This window comes from Lathyrus oleraceus, chromosome 1, assembly GCF_024323335.1.
Source record: "Lathyrus oleraceus cultivar Zhongwan6 chromosome 1, CAAS_Psat_ZW6_1.0, whole genome shotgun sequence".
NCBI lineage: Eukaryota > Viridiplantae > Streptophyta > Magnoliopsida > Fabales > Fabaceae > Lathyrus > Lathyrus oleraceus.
This window is the reverse complement of record NC_066579.1, coordinates 341,002,409-341,024,730: the sequence shown is the minus strand read 5'-3', so window position 1 is coordinate 341,024,730 and position 22,322 is coordinate 341,002,409. Positions and strand designations below refer to the sequence as shown.

Here is a 22,322-nt window from a genome sequence, read left to right as displayed (position 1 = left end):
TCTGTGTTTTCTTGTTTTCGCGGATCTATATTTGAGCAACAAGATTCAAAATCGATTCCATTTCCAAAAACATTCGAACCCGAATCTCAAACTGATAACAATCACCTACCTTTGGGAAAGTGACTCAAGATCCTCGTTGGATGAATGACTAGTACTGAATTCTACACCTCCAAATCCATATTGTTGTACAACAAGTATTGAAGAATTTGAACCAAAACTATCTGATGCCAACATGTCACCAATAACACCAAGCTCAGGACAATCAGCCCATTCAAACAAATTCGACAAAACCATAGAGTTTCTTCCTTTTCCATGTCCTAAAATGTATAGATCACAACCTAGTTTGTCCAATTCATTAAGCACTTTAAGGATATCTTCACCTGCATGCACTTCTCTTTCGGCATAAGTTATAGTATCTTCATTGTTAACAGCTTTAAGTCGAAACGAACCTACGTATTCTTCATCCAACTCTTTTTGCTTTCCGGAATCTAAAACCGCTGATAATAGTCCTTGTGCTTCATTATGCCCCGACGAATCAACTTCGGCTGCCTTACCACGTAAAAATATCCTCACCATGGTAAGCCGTGTCCACGGATGCTTCGACATTCTCCAAGCAATAGCTAAGGCTTCTCTGTCGTCAGGTCCACCTATGAAAATCATAATAACATGCATTTTGATCTTGGACAGCGCTGCGTGATGTCCACGATCAACAAAGATTCCAACCGAACAAGGCACGTCTTGCATCAAGTTTCGGTTTATGTCTTTAACCGCACCTTCAGCTACCTCTAAAGAACCTTCAACAGTGCTTTGTTTATGAAAAGGGAGTAAAACCAACGACGCCTCTTTCTCCAACGCTAAATTATATATGTCTCTATGAATCGTCGAATAAGAAGACATAGCAACAAGATTTTCCACAAGAGTGTTCGCATTATTAGACGAATATTCTTCAAAAACATTCGTGATATGGTTGGACGAGTAGCTATCCGTCTCCAACGATTGGTCGAGGATTTGTGATTCCTTTTGTTGTTGTTGTTGGTCTAATTGCGCAACCATTAGTGCAGCCGAACGTCCTTTGAGTTCAACAAGTTGAAGCGCAAAGACGCGTAAATGAGAAACATTTACGCCATTACAAGCTTCAAGAATATTGATCATTCCGTTCGCTTGGCGAGCATTGTGTACACAAACCATAACTCTAATCTCAGAATCACTTTTCAAATTCTCTATTGTCCTTAACTTGTTTTGCTCATATGTCAATCTTGGTTTGTACATTGCATTGATAATAGGTGCCACTATAACTGTCATAAAAAATATGCTTAAAACCATAACTGTAAACGCCTCTTTGCTAATAACCTGAAGAACAAAAAATCATAATCAAGAAAGTAACAAGAATTAACAAACATATATATGCAAAATCAATACCTTTCTTTCCCATCCAATGTTGACTATTATCAAAGATAAGACCCCTTTCGTATTCATAAGCATTCCAAGAGCGATACTATCACGAACCGGCATTCCGTAGAAATGAGTAGCAACTATAGTACTGAAGATCTTAGCTGAAATCATCATTATCATGATAAAAATAACCAAAATAAAGTTTCCCTTTAAAGCTGCAAGCACATCAGTTCTCAAACCAATACTCGCAAAAAACAACGGTGCTAAATATCCCGATCCAATACCATCCAATTGTTCTATCAACATTTCTGCAAACTTTCCACGCGGAAGAATCAACCCGAAAACCAATGCTCCAACAACAGAATGTGTACCAAGAAATTCAGTAACAGTTGCACATGCAACAACACCAACTATCACATAGGATAACTCATACAAGTCCCAATCATTTTGATTCGTTTTTCGTATTAAAATTTTGTTGAGTGGAGGACGTAATACATAATGACAAAAAAGAACGAAAACTATAGTCGATAACACCGATAATATTCCTCTTTTACCGTTAACAATTAACGGTATAAGAAATATAAACATTGCCCAATTGATAAAGTCATTGATTGTAGCAGCTGTTAATGCAACCCTACCAAGTCCTGTATAGAGAATCTTAAGAGCTGAAAGAATGTCTGCCACCACGGGAAAACTTGTCATACTAATTGTTAACGACCATAAGAAATAAGCTGAAACTGTATTGAATTCGCCGTTTTTTACTAATGTTTTTCCAACTATAATATATGTCACAAACCCTACTATCATTGGAAATAGTGTTCCAGCTATAGCAATAGTTGATGCTTTTTGTTTTGCTCTTGATACTGTGTCTAAGTTCATCTCTAAACCAGTTACAAACACATAGTAGATTACACCAAATTGTGCTATAGACGCAAAACCAAGAAGTCCTTTTATTTGAAGTGCTATTCCAAAGAGTGTGGAATTCAGTATTGGAACATATATATTTAGCATGAAACCGGCCTATAAAAAAAAGAACACACATTTAGAATTTAGAATAGTTTACACGTTAAACCGATAAATCATAAACATGCAAATGTAACTATGATACATCAGAATAGTTTAACACGTTTTAACAGGATTTCTTCATGATAAATACAAACCCTAAATGATAAGCAAATACATAACCTAATTATCGCACTGAGGTTTGTCTTCTAAACATGTGAATGTGTATGGTAAAGAAGCAGAAAGAGAAAAACATGGACTTACAAGAAGCTCAGCAACAAAATGAGGTTGATGTAAGGGTCTAAGGATCCAAAACATTAAACGAGTTGCGAAAACAACGAGTAATATTTGTAGGACTAGGCTTGGAAGGTAAAAGATCAAGACATTTTCTGAGTTCCATATGGCACCAGGATTATCCACACGGTTCCAAAAGCAACTAATTAGTCCTTCATTCTGCAATTGTTGGATTCGATCAGCTTCCATAATGATGTGTCTCAAAACTTTGTGATATTTATTGGCATTTTTCCGTTCAAAGTTTTGGTTTCATTTCTCATGTTTTCTTCTTGTTGGACAAAATATTTGCTTCCAAAATTCCAAACTGATTCTATTTTCCATTTCCATTTTTTAAGATCTCTTGGAAAAAGCTTCTTGCATTTCTATTTCTTTAACTGATTTTGTTACCGTCACTTCTATTATTAGAAAACATTGATGTCATTCTTTTTGAAATATTATTGTTATTAGTTAATTTAAGATGTCAATCTATTTTCATGTTGAATATTATGGGGTTAAATATATTTTTTTTTGTTACGTGTTATTTTAAGTTTAACTTTTAAATATGTAATTACTCCATTATACTAACTTTTTATTTATTATAATTACTGTAATTGTTTTTTTGTTTGATTTTGGTTTTTACGAATATTTATTATTTTTCTTTTCAATTTTGTTTTTTCTTTTAATCTATGCGCAATTGATTTATATTGAAATTGATAATTGTGATATTATAAAAATCAAATATTTTATAAATTAAAGGGATCAATTTCAATTAAAATCACTCTAATAATTCATATCGCTCAAATAGTTTTAAATCAAATTCGAATTGCTTCCACATCAAAATCAATCAATCAAATTGCTCAAATCTCAAAACTTGTTTCAGCATCAAAAGTTCGAATTGCCATCAATCACTCTTAAGCTTTGTAGGGTAAAAATAGTTGTTGATTGATAAGTTAGTTGATAACTTATAGTTTACGACGGATAACTGATAACTTATAGTTTATAGTTGATGATTGATGATTTATAGTTGATAAACTAATTGAAGTGTTTGATAAAATCAGCGATTCAATTAATAGATAAATTAAAATGACATAAAAGATATTTAATATATAATTTTTTATTTTAAACTAAAATAAGTTAAAAAGGGTAGTAGTGAGTTTTAGTTAAAATAATAAGGACAAAAATGAAATAAAAAATTATAAGCTATAAGCTATAAGCTAAAACGCTATTTGGAATATCGTTTGAAAAATAAGCTATAAACTAATAAAATTAGCTATAAACCCGTGATGAAAGACTGTTACTAAACAAATCTTTTATTGTCTTATGAGCTTATAAACTATAAGCTATAAGCTATTGTTTATTGGTATTTTTAGTAAACAATCACGAGTTTAATTCACTTAAGAGATTAACTCGAAAAATCTCAGAGACAATATGTGCGAATGAAAATTATAGTGAAAGTGTGTGTTTTGGGTTTAAGTGCGTGGATAATGATATTTAATGCAAAAGATAAACTTTGGATAAAGACAATAAACGACAAAGAAAGTGAATGAAGTAAATGACATTTAATGTAAATACTTCGAATACAAAAGATTTGTAGAAAGTTTAAATGGTGGACGCAGACTCGCATTTCTCACAAACTGTTTCACTCTATGACTTGGGTACTTTGGTTCTATAGAGAGTTGACAAAAATTTACGATCCCGACTACAATGCATAAGCCTGTATTATATACTATTATAAAAGAAACCGTCGTCAATGGTTGAATCCCAGAACTTGACACATATCCCACTACTTAGACTTTCATGCTCTAACTTGATTACACACGTCTTCCAAGGTAAAATGATGAAAAACCAAGTATCATGCTGATAACTGCATTGATAATTATATCAAACTTCCCGAATACCTTTTATAATCTCTGATTCATCTCTATAGTACTTGTCGAAAAAATCTCTTTGCTTAGCCGATTCTTAGACTTCGAAATATGCTAAGTCCTAGATAAACTGGTGATCTTGTCGAACTCCAACCATTTTGTGAAAGTCCTTTTCGAGATTTTGGACATGTTTGATAGAGAGAGTGATCCTAATCTTATGGATCTGTTCTTGAGATTCATCCAAACCATGCGTACAAGCTAGTCGAAACGTTATCGGTCGACGTAGTTAATGTGTCAAAGCTCTTTAGTTGAGACTTCTTGAATCTTAGCATTTTTCAACGTAATTAACTGGTATTTTTTGTTGACTTTTCACCTGCTAGAATTTCCAGACTAACAGATGCCTCCCAAAAATGTCACTTTTGATCGTATGTGTCAGATGGAAGAAATGTGATATTTTTTTGTAACTGTTCAACAATGTTTAGAGTAGCTTGTACACGTCATGGTAATCATGACCATTTTCTACCAAACAGCCACATCACAGACGTGCGTGCAATATATCATCTTTGCTCCGATTTCCTAGGCTATTAAATAGCAACTAAACTAAATGATATTAAAAAATTCATCTAATTCCATTTTATCCAACAAATTTAATATGCCATCTGGCGGTTTGGACGTGCCACTTGTTCTACTTAGTTAGGGGAGAACTAAAATGTTTCTTCATTATAAACACTTCCTTGTTTTCATTTTTTATTTCTCTTCTTTTCTTCTAAGCCCTCTCAGAACTTCCAAAAACCATTTTTACCTTGAGCAATTTTTCTCTGAGAACAAAATGGCCTCTTCATCCTCATTAATGCTTCCAGTTCCTCTTGCCTTTGACATCAGTGCTTCTATTGTTATTGGTAAATGCAACTACGTCCAAGAAGCACCAATGGAAGAAGATAAGGCGATGATATGGGCTTCTTAGGTCATTTCTGGTACTATTCATGCCTTCTTAGGTTATTTTCCCAATGCCTCTAAAAAACCTAAACATTTGAGCAAGTTCTTCCTTTCTCACCGTAGCCACAAACCTAGAATCTTTCAAGACAAAGATTATGAACTAAGGTTCATGAGTTATCCTAGCGTATTTGTCATACCCCAAAAATTACCCATCATTTTTCCTAAAAAAAAAAAAAAAAAAAAAAAAACGAAAAAAAAACGAAAAAAAAAAAAAAAGATTTTTTTTTTAATTAATTAATTAATTAATTAATTAATTAATTAATTAAATAATTAAAATAAATAAATAAATAAAATATAACAAATTATTTTGGACTTGGGTCTCCCTCATTCCAAGCCCATTACCCACGAAATTAGTCTATAAATACTGAAGTTTCAGTAGGGGGAGTGACACTTGGAGAGACTTGGAGTTTACACTGGGAGATTCACTGGAGAAAGAAGGAAGAGAAGCAAAACACTCTGAGGTTTCCTTGGAACAAAACCTTGAGGAAAAAGAAAGAAAGAGAACAGAGAAGGACGGATAGAAACTTTGGCATAGGAACCCTGCCTACCCGGAGAATTCAGAGTAAAGAAACCCTGAAGGCAGCCCATCTGCACCGAAGCCATCGCCGTCCAATTCCCGCTGCCTAACTTATTCCGATACTACAAGTGGTCAATCCCTTCAACCTTGAATTGGCAAACAGGTTTTGCGTATCTCTATTGTTTATACTTTCAATTGGCCATATCTACATATATAATCATGATTAAATGTTGATATATAATTTGCTTTCGTATGGGAATTTAAATATGCCTGAATACCCTGAATGTTTGACCATGTTATTCCTGTGATAAAATGCCATAAAATTCAAAGTTCCTAACATGGGGCTGTTTTCAAATTCAAAATCCGTGGCCTTCGCTAGGCAAGGCAGAGGCGAACGAGACAGTAGCTGACTTTTCTATTCTGTTTTTTTTTTATCATAGCCATGCATTATTCATCCTATCCTATTTATTGTTGTGATATTTCTCCGGTGTAATCTTCGATTGCACCCTGATTTGGTGTTCTGACATTTTTCTTTTTTTGAGTTTCGTAAAGGTTCACATATCCCAGGAAAAGGTTATTGGCTAGGTATTCCACTTTATTTGTGGGATACCCTTGTGGAGTTTCCCCTAAATTAATTTTTTTAATGTATTAATTTCTAATGTATTAATTTTTTAATATATTATTTTTAATAATTTTAATGTGGAGTTTCATCCTAATTATATAATTAATTGTAAAACTTTGCCTTTGAATAAGTGATCTTGGACCTCTCTTTGTTGCCTTACGATTACGATATTACGGTCATGTCCCGCGAACGTGGGGATACCCTTAGCAAAGACCCTTCGGTTAAATCATCATAAAATAAATTATAGTCCCGCGGATGTTGCCTTCGAATATACAACTTTGTCCCTCGATGACCCTCCGATGTTGCCTACGGTTAAATGATGATAGTCCCTTCGAATGCTAAGGTATCCTCATAACTGTTGCCTTCAATGACCAATCGATGACCCTACGATGACCCTTTTACATCCAAAGGATAAAACTACTTATTTCTCAATAATAAGGACAGTTTTACCCTCATAAGGATAGGAAATGCCCGTAAAGACCTTGGGTCGGTATAACTCTTAATTGCTGGCTCACAACTTAAAACATTTTTTTCGCACCTCACACCTTTCAAAATGCCTTTAGAAAATCACCACTTGGTATACATTCATACTAGAATCATTACCGAGTTATATTTTTCTAAACAATTTTCAAAACTAAAACGGGATAACCACTTTGTATACATTCATACAAGAATCATTACAAAGTTAAATTCTCTTTTCAAAACAATTTTTCTAAACAATTCACAAACACTTTTTTTTTTCAGACAAAAATAATATAAGTGATCGAGCAATTAAGAGCCCATGGATAACCATGGATACAAAGGGTGCTAACACCTTCCCTTTGTATAATGTACCTCCCGAACCCAAAATCTAAATTAAGGTCTTTCCTGTTCTTTTCCACCTTTCCTTATTGGATAAAAGAAAAGTCGGTGGCGACTCTTGCTAACCGCGACATTGCGATAAAAAGCAAAACACAAAAAGTCCAGTTCACCGTATGACAGAACTGGCGACTCTGCTGGGGAGCTTAAATATTTAAAAAGAGAGGTTACCTTAAAAACAAGATCACTTATTCAATTTGTCTGATTTATTTTTAAGGGATTGCTTGGGTATGTTATGCTTGAGTGAAAGATCCTACACCCGGATCTAGTGTACCTTAGGTAAGTAGCAAGAGATCATCGCGACTGTCCGGCGTATACTGGAATGGTCAAAATGATGGCTACGGTTAATGTGGCACTTTGGATGTCCTGATGTTCCTCATGTTAGTTGAGGAAATATTTGGCATTCGCGTGGTGTCATAAAAGCATTAACCAGACCTTTAGAACCCTAATTGACTCATCCTGGCCATTAGAAAGTAGTGAGATAACTGGCTTCGGTTCCGACTGGAGTTGGTTGAGACTCGATACTACACTCTTTGAGATTGGACTTTAGGGAAGCTTCGGTCAACCACTTGGTGTTGCACTGAAGTGGACTTAAGGAAAGGTCAATGATTTGAGATCCTTCTAGAACCCGGTTACTATTCTAAGACAGGTTGAACCAACCAAACTTCAGTGGGGAGGGTATTTACCTATGGAACTCACGCAAGCCTTAAAACCTAGGAATGATTGTTGTGTGACTTGCTTGTGCTTGTTATTTATCTAACAACATAACATCATAACATCATGGCATTGTACTAACCATTTCAAGGATTTAGGGATTTAACTCTGCTAAAAAAAACAAAAACAAAAGCAAAAACAAAAGAGAAAAGAAAGAAAAAAAGCTCTTTTTGTTAGTTTATGCAAAGTTAAATCCCGAAAGTCCTTGAAAACATTTCATACATTGCATTGCATCGCATAACAGGTATTCTAAAGGATCAGTGTTCTCACGATTTTCCTATCAAACAGATTCCAGCAGATTCAAACAGATTGAACAATGGCTCTCGAACAAACTGTCAAAGATCTCCAGGCCCAGAATGCTCAATTCCAGGAAATGATGCTGAGCTTATCTAAGGGGCAGGAAGAACTGAAAGCTTTTTTGATGGAGAAGAAGAAGGACCAGAAACCTGTGGGTTACATCAACCCGGGGAGAAGGCTTAAGGGACAGGTTACAGGAGTCAAGATTAGAATTCCGAAGGATTCAGAAGAAGAGACCGAGAATGATTCGGAAGATGAGAATCCTAATCTCGTCAATTCTGAGGACGACGATGAAGATTATGAACATGAACAGTACTCTCCGAAGGATGATAAGTACAAGTTGCTGGAAGAACGTATGCTAGCTATGGAGGGGCAGAAAGTGCCCGGTCTGGATTTCGAAAACTTGGGTCTGGTCTCTGATGTGGTCATTCCCCGCAAATTCAAGGTTCCCATTTTCACTAAGTATGATGGTGCCTCTTGTCCTCAGATGCATCTAAGGGCTTATGTGAGAAAGATTCAGCCGCACACTACTGATAAGAAACTGTGGATCCATTTCTTCCAAGAGAGTCTGTCTGGCACACAGTTAGAGTGGTATTATCAGCTTGAGAGCTCTAACATCCGCACATGGACTGATTTAGCAACAGCTTTCTACAAGCACTACCAGTATAACTCTGAGTTAGCGCCTACTCGGCTACAGCTACAAAATATGACTATGGGCTCTAAAGAAAGTTTCAAAGAATATGCTCAAAAGTGGAGAGATTTGGCTGGCAGAGTCAAACCCCCTATGACTGATCGAGAGTTAGTGGACATGTTCATGGGTACGCTGACTGGCCCATTCTACAGCCATCTACTGGGAAGTTCCTCGTCAGGTTTCACTGAACTTATCTTGACAGGTGAACGGGTTGAAAGCGGCATTCGAAGTGGAAAGATACAGGCAGCTACTTCTGCAAGCACCAAAAAGTCCTATCAGGGAAAGAATGAATCAAATGCTGTGTACAGTGAGAGGAAGCATAACAAGAAGAATCGTGACCATACTGTTGGGGCAGTTACAATTGCCGCACCGCCATCTCAGAACTTCCAACACAGACAAGACAGGTCGAGAAGACAGTTTACCAAGATCAATATGACTTTAACCCAAGCACTGCAGAGTATGTTAAAGGCCAATTTGATTACCCTCAGAGGCCCTCCTGCAAATCCCAACACTACTTCTCCTCGTTATAATCCCAACGCCAGGTGTGCCTATCACTCCGATAGCCCCGGGCATGATACGAATGATTGCTGGTTGTTGAAGAACAAGATTCAGGATATGATCGACGCTGGAGAAATTGAATTTGATCCTCCGGCGACCCCCAATGTCATCACAGCACCTATGCCTAATCATGACCAGAATGTTAATGTTGTGGACGACAATTCTCACGTTACTGACGTTGCTGATTTAGCATCTCCTCTCCTGATCGTTAAGAAGAATTTATTGCAAGCTGGTTTATTTCCAGGTTGTGCTGAAGATTGCGATCTCTGTGTACTCCGACCCAATGATTGTTTGAAGTTGAAGAACGGCATTCAACGGCTGATGGATGATCGTACAATTCTATTTGAAAGGGTTCCTAAGGTGGACAACTCTATTGAAGAGGTATCTGTGATTGCTAGGTCCAAAGCTCCAGTGAAGATTACCGCTACTAGAGTGCCTGTGAAGATTACCGCTGAGCCCAAAGTGGCTCCCCTGATTATTACCGCACCTGGCCCCGTGCCATATTCCTCCAGCAAAGCTATTCCGTGGAACTATGGAGGCGACGTTTACATCCATGGCATAAAGCAAGTTGGTAGTTCTGCTAATCCTAATGATATTGTGGGGACTAGTAAAGTTACTCGAAGTGGAAGGATCTACTCCCCAGAAATCTCACCTCCCGCTCCCGAAATTCGAGGAAAAAGACCAGTCAATCCTCCTCAGTCAGAGACATCGGTCGAAGTTACTTCTGAAGATGTTGCCAAACAGGAAATGGAAGAGATGCTGAAAATCATCCGTAAGAGCGATTTTGATGTAGTGGAACAATTGGGGCATACTCCGTCTAAAATCTCAATGTTGTCTTTATTGTTATCTTCTGAATCCCATGCCAATGCATTGATGAAATTCTTGAAGACCGCTCATGTGCCTCAAGAAACATCCGTCGATCAATTCGAACATTATGTTGCTAATTTGACTGTTGACAATGGCCTAGGCTTTTCCGATGCTGACCTGACACCAGCAGGAAAGAATCACAATAAAGCTCTGCATATCTCCATCGAGTGTGAGGGGACCACCCTGGCTCACGTGTTGATCGACAACGGCTCTTCCTTAAATGTGCTCCCGAAAGTTGTACTCGATAAAATTGACTACAAAGGCATTGAACGGAAACCTAGTGATGTTGTGGTGCATGCTTACGATGGTGCGAAGAGTGTTGTCTATGGTGAAGTGGTTCTCCCTATCAAGATAGGACCTCAAGTCTTCAACACTACCTTTCACGTGATGGACATTCGTCCCGCCTACTCCTGCTTGTTGGGGCGCCCTTGGATCCATGGGGCAGGTGCGGTAGCTTCGTCACTTCATCAAAAGCTGAAGTATCCAATAGCAGGCATGGTTGTCACTGTATGTGGAGAAGAAGAGTATATTGTCAGTAGTGTGCAAGCCTTCAAATACGTCGAGATGGATGGTGAATTCTTTGAGACTCCTTCTCAGTCATTTGAAGTGGTTCCTCCACCCAGTCCTGTCCTTAAGCCAACTCCCCTTGTGCCCAAGGTTGTTCGTGCTCCCCCTGTCACGATCTCTCTGAAAGATGCTCAAGCCGCGATTGAAAATGGTGATCGTGCTGGTTGGGGTCAACTGATCAATGTACCGTACAAGTCTGATAAAGCTGGCCTGGGGTTTAACTCTGGAAAGATAGTCAAAAATCAGATTAATGCTATGGAAGATGCTGATAGTGATTGCGACTTGGATAGCTGGATTTTCCCAACAATTGGTGACGGACTCAACAATTGGAAGACTGAAGACATTATCCCGATTTCCTTTAGTCAGGAGTAATTGTTATTGTTTATTCTAGAATTGCAAATTTTAATTTTCTTTTACAATCAAACTTCTTAAAGCATTGTGTCTATGCCCGAGGCACAATGGCTAATTTGTTAGGGGTTTGTCATTTTCATAAGCATATTCATATTCAATAGATCAATGGACTTTTTGCATTCAAATATTGCGCTCTTTATCTTTCCTGTCATTTTTCAAACAAGCTATGTTTCTTGCACACACTCACGTAACAATTTGCCGATCCATATCCACTCTGGATCCTGTTGGTAATGACTCTGCTACTGTTCATTATGACTTTGAAAATCCGATCTACCAAGCCGAGGATGGAAGCGAGGAAGATTGTGAAGTCCCTGGAGAACTTGCCCGACTACTGCAAGAAGAAAAGACTATACAGCCGCATGAGGAATCAATTGAAATTGTAAATCTGGGTACTGAAATAAACAAGAAAGAAGTCAGAGGTTTCTTGGGGCACTCGAATTACATTGCCCGATTCATTCCACACTTGACTGCTACCTGCAAACCCATCTTCAAATTACTGAGACAAAATCAAGAGATGGTATGGAATGATGAATGCCAAGAAGCTTTTGACAAAATCAAGAAGTATCTCCGAGAACCTCCAATTCTGATACCACCAGTTGAAGAAAGACCTCTCATCATGTATTTGACCACGTTAGAAAATTCAATGAGGTGTGTGTTGGGGCAACATGACGAGTTTGGTCGAAAAGAGCATGCCATATACTGCCTTAGCAAAAGGTACCGGCTGTGAAACAAGATACTCACAGCTCGAGAAAGCTTGCTGTGCTTTGGTTTGGGCTGCTCGCCGACTAAGACAGTATATGTTGAATCATACCACTTTATTGACTTCTAAGATGGATTCTATCAAATATCTATTTGAGAAACCCGCTGTCTCCTGAAAGAGTTATCACTGACAATGGTACTAATTTGAACAACAAGCTGATTACTGAACTCTGCACGCAGTTCAAAATAAAACACCATAACTCTTCTCCGTACCGGCCAAAGATGAACGGCGCCGTGGAGGCTGCTAATAAGAGTATCAAGAAGATTATACAAAAGATGACGGTAACATACAAAGACTGGCAGGAGATGTTACCTTTTGCTCTTCATGGTTACCGCACTTCGACAGGGGCAACTCCTTTCTCTTTAGTCTACGGAATGGAAGCCGTTTTACCAGTGGAAGTTCAGATTCCCTCTCTAAGGATCATGAAAGAGGCGGGCTTAGACGAGGACGAATGGATTCAGACTCGACTCGATCAGATAAATTTGATGGATGAGAAGAGACTTGCGGCTGTATGTCACGGGCAGATATATCAGAAGCGCATGACCAGGGCATTCAACAAAAAGGTCAAGAGACAAGTGTATCAAATTGGCGACTTGGTAATCAAACGCATCATCCTACCACAAACTGACCCCAGAGGCAAATGGACTCCCACATACGAAGGGCCATTTGTAGTTAAGAAGGTATTCTCAGGTGGAGCCATGATACTCGCTACAATGGATGGTGAAGACTTCCCACATCCCGTGAACGCGGACATAGTTAAAAAATACTACGCATAAAAGAGACCCGCTAGATCGACGTATCTAGGCAAAAGTAAGGGCATCCCGGCGAACCAAAAGGGTTCGGGCAAAAATTAGGGATATATAAAAAAAATGTACACCCGGCAAGTCGAAAACCTGAAAAGGCGGCTTGGGCAAAAAAGGGTATCCTGGTGGACTGAAAACCTGAAAAGGCGGTCCAGGCAAAAATTAGGGATTAAAGCGTATGACTATGTCCCGTTCTCAGTCAACTTTCATCCAAGTTCGAGGGACTGACCAAGCCAATCACTTCTATCCGACAGCAAGGGATGAGATGCCCGAAGACATAATGACAGTAGTAGGCTTAAAATCAATAGGACTTCTTCCACATAGCTTTCTCTTTGTTTTCGATAATTTCCTCTTACTAGGATTTCTGTCTCCTTGTACACAAATTGCCTGTTTATAGGCCTCCTTTCAAAATCAATACAACCCTCTTTCAAAAAAAAGATGCTTTTGTTTTTACTTTTCTGTTTTGGTTGTGTAAATGTCCATTGATTTAATTTGAATTAATATGTGCATTTGAATATGATAAATGTTTACCAAAATACATGCATAGAATAGCAATAGCAATTACTACCCGACTTCAGGATCAAGGAAAAGGTCTAATCATGCTTCCAATGAATCCGCTACCAATTCTCTTCCCCAGCAAGCCTTTTTTTTCCTCAAAAAATGGCAGTATCCCCAGGCACAGCCAGTTACTCCCCAACAGAGGTCGGCGTCACCAGACAGATTGATCATCTCATCCATCCCCAGCCAGGCTCTGTTGAATATTTCCACCATCAGACAGAAATCAAGCATCCCCAGCCGAGAAAGGGTCATCGACACAAATGTCTCAAATCAGTAGATGGGGATTTATTTTCCCCAGTAGAGTCCCCAAGCAGAACTTCTCATACGCATAACTCATTCATTACATCCTTTCACAGCATACGCATGCATACAACATTCGCATTTATTTTAGCATAACACGAAACATCTCATACATCATGACATAGCATGAAGCTAACTTTTCTTTGCAGGTTATTTATCCTCCTGATATAGTCAAAATAAAAGGTTCATTCAGACAGACACCTTTATCAATCACATTCAAGATTCAGATACATATTTCAAATACAGTTCATGGGAACATTCATTCTGACAACACTTCGATATCCTCCTAACGATGGCATCTTTAAGCCCATCCCAGACATTTATTGCAAGTACAACATATACAGGTTATCAGATACAGCCTAACGTACGGTTCATTCTGATTCAGCCCAACATATGACTTCTTCAGCAACTCCAATGCGGTCTAACGTACGACCCATTTGGACCTTCAAATCCTCAGATGCTGCCTAGCGTACGGTACATTCAGGGGTGTAGTCTAGCGTACGACTACTTTCTTCTTCGGATACAGCCTAACGTACGGCTCATTCTGCAACTCAGATACGATCTAGCGTACGATCCATTCTGAACTCCAGCAACTCCAACGCGGTCTAACGTACGACCCGTTTGGATCTTACAACCCTCAGATGCTACCTAACGTACGGTACATTTCTGAAGTGTAGTCTGGCGTACGACTACCGCTTTCATCATCAGATGCGGCCTAACAGACGACTCATTCTGCGACGGTCTAACGTACGACCCGTTCGGATGTCCATCCCCTCAGATGCTACCTAACATACGGTACATTTCTGAAGTGTAGTCTAACGTACGACTACCCCTTTCATCATCAGATCCTACCTAACATACGGTACATTTCTGAAGTGTAGTCTAACGTACGACTACCCCTTTCGTCGTCAGATTCAGCCTAACATACGGCTCATTCTGCAACTCAGATACGATCTAGCGTATGGTCCATTCTGATCCTTTATCCCCAACAGCGTATGACACACTCCGACTCCCCAGCGAAGTCGGCAGCCTAATGGATGACTCATTATACGGTCTAACGTACGACCCAGTGTGGCACCCATGTCTTCAAATTGGCCTAATATACGGCGCGATCTGAAGCTTTCGTCATCAAACCTCCCGGATGGCATCTTTAAGCCCATCTCCATCAAGACCAACTGTCGATTCTCAAGTGCAAATTTTTGGGGCATTCTAGTGTTCAATAATCTTCCACCTCCAGACCACGAATGACATACACGCCATCCTAACTCTCTCGGTTCAAGAATATTGAACAGGGGCAGCTGTCATACCCCAAAAATTACCCATCATTTTTCCTAAAAAAAAAAAAAAAAAAAAAAAAAAAAAAAAAAAAAAAAAAAAACGAAAAAAAAAAAAAAAAAGAATTTTTTTTAATTAATTAATTAATTAATTAATTAATTAATTAATTAAATAATTAAAATAAATAAATAAATAAAATATAACAAATTATTTTGGACTTGGGTCTCCCTCATTCCAAGCCCATTACCCACGAAATTAGTCTATAAATACTGAAGTTTCAGTAGGGGGAGTGACACTTGGAGAGACTTGGAGTTTACACTGGGAGATTCACTGGAGAAAGAAGGAAGAGAAGCAAAACACTCTGAGGTTTCCTTGGAACAAAACCTTGAGGAAAAAGAAAGAAAGAGAACAGAGAAGGACGGATAGAAACTTTGGCATAGGAACCCTGCCTACCCGGAGAATTCAGAGTAAAGAAACCCTGAAGGCAGCCCATCTGCACCGAAGCCATCGCCGTCCAATTCCCGCTGCCTAACTTATTCCGATACTACAAGTGGTCAATCCCTTCAACCTTGAATTGGCAAACAGGTTTTGCGTATCTCTATTGTTTATACTTTCAATTGGCCATATCTACATATATAATCATGATTAAATGTTGATATATAATTTGCTTTCGTATGGGAATTTAAATATGCCTGAATACCCTGAATGTTTGACCATGTTATTCCTGTGATAAAATGCCATAAAATTCAAAGTTCCTAACATGGGGCTGTTTTCAAATTCAAAATCCGTGGCCTTCGCTAGGCAAGGCAGAGGCGAACGAGACAGTAGCTGACTTTTCTATTCTGTTTTTTTTTTATCATAGCCATGCATTATTCATCCTATCCTATTTATTGTTGTGATATTTCTCCGGTGTAATCTTCGATTGCACCCTGATTTGGTGTTCTGACATTTTTCTTTTTTTGAGTTTCGTAAAGGTTCACATATCCCAGGAAAAGGTTATTGGCTAGGTATTCCACTTTATTTGTGGGATACCCTTGTGGAGTTTCCCCTAAATTAATTTTTTAATGTATTAATTTCTAATGTATTAATTTTTTAATATATTATTTTTAATAATTTTAATGTGGAGTTTCATCCTAATTATATAATTAATTGTAAAACTTTGCCTTTGAATAAGTGATCTTGGACCTCTCTTTGTTGCCTTACGATTACGATATTACGGTCATGTCCCGCGAACGTGGGGATACCCTTAGCAAAGACCCTTCGGTTAAATCATCATAAAATAAATTATAGTCCCGCGGATGTTGCCTTCGAATATACAACTTTGTCCCTCGATGACCCTCCGATGTTGCCTACGGTTAAATGATGATAGTCCCTTCGAATGCTAAGGTATCCTCATAACTGTTGCCTTCAATGACCAATCGATGACCCTACGATGACCCTTTTACATCCAAAGGATAAAACTACTTATTTCTCAATAATAAGGACAGTTTTACCCTCATAAGGATAGGAAATGCCCGTAAAGACCTTGGGTCGGTATAACTCTTAATTGCTGGCTCACAACTTAAAACATTTTTTTCGCACCTCACACCTTTCAAAATGCCTTTAGAAAATCACCACTTGGTATACATTCATACTAGAATCATTACCGAGTTATATTTTTCTAAACAATTTTCAAAACTAAAACGGGATAACCACTTTGTATACATTCATACAAGAATCATTACAAAGTTAAATTCTCTTTTCAAAACAATTTTTCTAAACAATTCACAAACACTTTTTTTTTTCAGACAAAAATAATATAAGTGATCGAGCAATTAAGAGCCCATGGATAACCATGGATACAAAGGGTGCTAACACCTTCCCTTTGTATAATGTACCTCCCGAACCCAAAATCTAAATTAAGGTCTTTCCTGTTCTTTTCCACCTTTCCTTATTGGATAAAAGAAAAGTCGGTGGCGACTCTTGCTAACCGCGACATTGCGATAAAAAGCAAAACACAAAAAGTCCAGTTCACCGTATGACAGTATTCTATGCTTTTCCTTCTCCAAAGATTGAGGATTACACTGCATGGTTAGATAAAGAGGCAACGAAAAAAGCATAATTCTGGAAAGACCAAGAAATTTATGACTTGATTCAGATAAACACAACTCTAATTTTCTTAGAGAGTTCTACTAACACATTTCACCTTCGTTGTGGAATGGTGACTCCTACCTTGTTTGACATAGCTTCAATAACTGGTTTTTTACCTACCGAAGAAACTTTCTACCCTACTCTAATAACTAAAACTGAACCAGTTTTTGACTTTGACCTCACAACTTATAAACATTTTGTCAAAGACTTTCATGAGACTAGCTCCGAAGAAGTCTCTTACCAGGAGTATATTTCCTTCTTAACCTATTGGATATCTCTCTTTGTTTTTGGTTCTAGTTCTTTGCAAGTAACCAAAAATTTCATAAATATGGCCACTCAGCTTCATGAAGGGCGAAACATAATTCTCAACAAGCTAATCTTGGGATCTCTTTATGAAGCTCTTGGACTTGCTGCCTTTGACTTCAAATCTATCAATGACCCTGAGTAAAAGTTCCATATTAATGAGCCTAGTGTCTTCTACAACTATGGCTTAATGCGACATTTGAGTCCTTCCTGAAAGGTACCATCCCTTATGACTTGGTTTAATAAGTTAAAAGAAGGCGAGTTGAAGCCACAAGGCTTGCTTAGTTAACACAAAAATATATTTATCTATCAATCACTAATGCTTTCAAGAAGTATGTCATCGTGTTTGCAAAATGTGACATTTTTGAACCTTTTATGGCTCCGTTCGTCAATCAAAATTATGGTCCCGACTGGTTTAATAGAGAGTTTCCTCCTCTTTCTTCTGATCACCAGTCTGAGGCCCTTGACATCTGGTCCACATTTCTTCGATCTACTATCTTGTCAACTAGGATTCTGGTGGAAGAGAAAGGTTTAGGCCTTGTTAGCCATCAGCCTAACCTGGCAGCTCAAAATTTTGGCCACTGTCAATTCTTGCATATGTCTTTCTTTCTCCACAAAAAAGAAATTTCTATAGCCACCACCCTCTACACAAAAGAAGAATACCAAGCCCAAGTGAATTTGCTTACCATCGACACCACCAATCTGAATCCCTTTAAATTTCAAGTCAACTATCTTTGTACACCAGAATTCAAAGAGTGGTGGTCGAATTATCACCATGCCCATTCAGTAGCATCAACAATCATCATGCAACTTCTGACATACGCTTTTTCCTTTTTGCAGAATCAGTTCACGAAGAGCATAGTTACATATATCAAAGAAATTCATCCTTTCCAACATTACTTTGAGGTTGTTTATAATCTTTGTGATATTCGTCGAACCATCTATGACGCCTCTTTTAATTTAAAACAAAAAAAATACTGAACAACTACCTACTTTGAAAATTCCACCTTATGTAATTGATATATATAAATTTTTTCTCTAAATTTTTATTTTTCTAAGTTCCCACCCTTGCCGACCTGTGAACTTGACTTGGCCTTTTTCCCATCATTTCTAGATTGGCTTCCTTGTGGGTCCTTATTAGCTTTAGACAATGCGCAGAAAAAAAACTCGTCATAGAGTGGTCTCGACTAAATACCACATGAATAATTATAGCGGTCATCTTCATGTCGATATTGAAACATTCGAGTTTTCTCACCCGTCTTAGCAGGTGACAAACAAGATTTCTAGGGAATTTTAAATTTCCCATGATGCTTTTTACTTACTTTGATCAAAAAAATTTCAGCTACGCACATTGCTACTCGAGAACCCAAAAACAAACAGAAGCACCTAAGGAGGTTGACAATACTGATATGATAGAAGATCCCAAACAGGTAAATCTTGTAGACATGTTCTTCCATTTTGATCAAAAATTGGTTCCCTTCCTTATTTTTCTTCGTCGTTTCTCAGAGTCGGAAAATGGGAAGTATTGTGTCTACTACTGATCCAAAGAATAAGACTAAGAGGGACACCACTATTGTCGCTCATGAGGTCGAGTCTACTGATGATAGTGTTGATGGTGTAGTGTTTCCTAAGCGTGTCGCTGCTAAGGATCAGGAAAACTTGGTAGATAAAGCGGATGCAAGCCCTAGTCACGACAAGAAGAAAAAGTCTCCTGATGACGTTTTAGAATCCCAACACACCAAGAAGAAAAAGAAGAAATCAAAGAAAAAAATCTCCGCTTCTTTGATGACACAACAACATAGAAAGGAAAGCGTCATCACCATTAATAATGAGGGTAGAAGTGATACAAAACTCATCGTTAAGGTAGTGAGGACATTGTTGTCTCATTCTTTCTTCGAATGACGTCTCGTGACAATACTAATTTCTTATTTTTGAAGGAACATCCCATTTCCGTAGCATCTGCACCAACTCAAGTTTCCCCCAGCGTCCTGCAACATATGGCCTAAGACATAAATACTTTTTCCAATCGTCATTACAACATCAATCGGCCAACTCCACAAGGCATTAGCTCCCAATTGGTTCAGTTGAAAAAGTCTATGAGTTTAGTCGACAATGTCGTTGTCGAGCAACTTGTAGTTAAAGAAGATGACCAACATTTCGGTTCTGGTTAAAGGAGCTTTATGCGTATGTCCCCTAAAATGTATCAAGATCTTGAGGATTCAGATAACTTTATTAACACTTTAAAATAACTAAAGCCTGTCCACCAAACACAACAAGACCAAAATTAAGTGGATACTGGGGCTAACATTGCTCATGCGACACCATCACAGGTTACGCAAGCCAAACCAACAACGGGCATTAGAGATCCTTCCCATTCTATGGCTACATGCGTTCAACTTTTTATTCCTAAATCTTCCTCTAAGACTTTTCTTAGTCCAGAAGAGATCATAGCTATCAAGGATAGAGATCCTATATATTCTTTAATAAGATTGGTAAAGATTCAAGGGTCTAATTATGTTCGGAGATCTTCAACTTGTTGATTATGCTTTGCCTAACCCACTCCTTCAACTCGTTCTAGATTTTGTCCCTTTTCTTGACCATGCTTGGAGGAACGTAAGGCTAGAACGAGCGTCTATAAACCAACTCCACTAGAATACTGAAGCTTCATCAAAAGAATGGACTTTAAGCACCTTGTCCAATCAACGGGTCGATGCACTGAAGGCTCAGGCTCTAAAGAACAAGGATCAAATCTCATCTTATGACCAGTAAATCTTGCAACTGACGAAGCAAATTAAAGATTTGAAATGAAAGAAAGTCGACCTGAAATTTTTTGCATCAAGTTGCTCCAAAGAAAACATTGATAAAGAGGCTACCGTTGGTCTTCAACATGCTGAAGCCTTTATTCGTTTGGACAACGAGATTGAATTGTTACAGACTAAAGAGTCTAAACTAGATACAAGATTTAAGTTCTCCAAGGCACATCTCAACAAATTTAAAACTGAATATTCTTTTTTCTAAATGTAATTTTCAATCTGACTTGTTATCTACTTTGGTTTGTGTGTAATAACATTGCTAGTTTGACATTTTTGTATGAACACCATTTTAGTATTACGTCTTTACACGTATTATTATTCCTTTATTCGAGTTTCTTGCAGCATAGTCTTCTATTTTTTCAAATAGTTTCCATTTACTCTTAACATTCGACTGTCAGGTCCTAATTCCTAATTCCTTAGTTTGGAGACCATTTACCTAATGTTTTGTCTTTCGGATCCATGGGAGAAATAACTTTCCAAATATTTTATGCCAATTCTTTGGCTTTTGACCCACATGATTATTAATTATGCCAATTATGATCTTACTCGTAACTTCAACTTGACCATTTGCTTGCACATAGTAAGGGGTAGAAGTTAGAAGTTTAATTCCTAACTCTGAAGTAAATGCAACACTCTTTCGACCAGTAAACATTGATCCTTGATCCATGGTTAAGGTCTTAGGGACTCCAAACCTACAACTAATGTGACTTTGAAAAAGTTAATCACAACATCTTGATCAACATTTGTCAAAGGTGTATCTTCTCAAACTGCTTTCAGGATTACCGACTGACCCCACAAACCAACACAGATCTTTTCAGCAAGCTTTGTCCTTACTCACATGCTTTTTGGGAAGCTTTCCAGAAGGTAACCCATACAAATACTACTTCAACTCAAGCATGATTAACTATGGAGTTCTTATCTGTTGGGATACCTAAAAGAAGATGCGTCTTGTTAGTATAGGTAGTACCAATTAATCCTTATAATCCTTCCTTAAACCATGAAGTCTCATACCTGCACATCCTCAGGATGCCTCTCATTCTGATGTGAATTCAATTTTTCCCTATAAGCTGCTAGGAGTGTCTTATTGTCATGCATCTTGCACCGATAACCACTCCCTCTCTTTTGGGTGTTACATGTAACCATTTTCCTCCATCTTCGGCCTCGAGTGTTTGAACATGTTGTTGAAAATTCTTTGAATATTCTGGTGTTTTTAGGTCATGTATGAACTTGTTTCCAAAATCTCATTTGTAAATCCCCAATGTGTTTTCCCCAACAATTTGTTATCCCCAGTGAGACTTCACCCATTCGTCCTTGACATTTTCCTGTGGATCACCGCTACCGTATCTCCACCATTCCCCACAGATTTGTTTATCATCCGTCATAAAAAATCATGCTAGGCTTCACCATATCCCAAGCATATCAAACCCTTTTCAAAAAGAGAGTCCCACATACACGTGTAGCACATCATATCATGTCATACGCATTCTGGATCAAAATCTGGTCTTCTTAGTATTTAATAATCTTCCACTATGATCATATAAAGAGTGTCATACTTCATATTCTCTGGTTGAAGGTACCTAAATAGCTGCAACTGTCACACATCGATTTTGACCCTGAATCTCGATCCAATACATTCATCATAGTTATTGCACCTCTACATAGCATAACATGCATTCCATACCGCATAATGCATAAAATATCCGTCAAAATAAATTTTCCGGATCTACAGGCAAACCGGTTGAATCAATTT

General features: G+C 38.0%; 1 protein-coding gene across 1 annotated transcript; it reads right to left on the bottom strand.

Annotated features, from left to right (window-relative positions):
• Positions 1 to 105: 105 nt before the first annotated feature.
• Positions 106 to 2,922, bottom strand: LOC127115730 (cation/H(+) antiporter 15). Its single transcript, XM_051047202.1, has 3 exons — positions 2,659 to 2,922; positions 1,420 to 2,412; positions 106 to 1,350 (listed from the first exon to the last, which is right to left on the bottom strand). Exons 1-3 carry the CDS (start codon positions 2,875 to 2,877, stop codon positions 106 to 108), a joined length of 2,457 nt encoding a protein of 818 aa, XP_050903159.1. The 5' UTR covers positions 2,878 to 2,922.
• Positions 2,923 to 22,322: the final 19,400 nt, after the last annotated feature.

Excerpts from the sequence above, each read along its gene's own strand:
- LOC127115730 (XM_051047202.1), bottom strand. The coding sequence starts at position 2,877 with ATGGAAGCTGATCGAATCCAACAATTGCAGAATGAAGGACTAATTAGT. Across the intron at positions 2,413-2,658 it reads ATTTTGTTGCTGAGCTTCTT|GCCGGTTTCATGCTAAATAT; the intron begins GTAAGTCCATGT and ends TTTTTTTTATAG. Across the intron at positions 1,351-1,419 it reads ACATTGGATGGGAAAGAAAG|GTTATTAGCAAAGAGGCGTT; the intron begins GTATTGATTTTG and ends TTTGTTCTTCAG.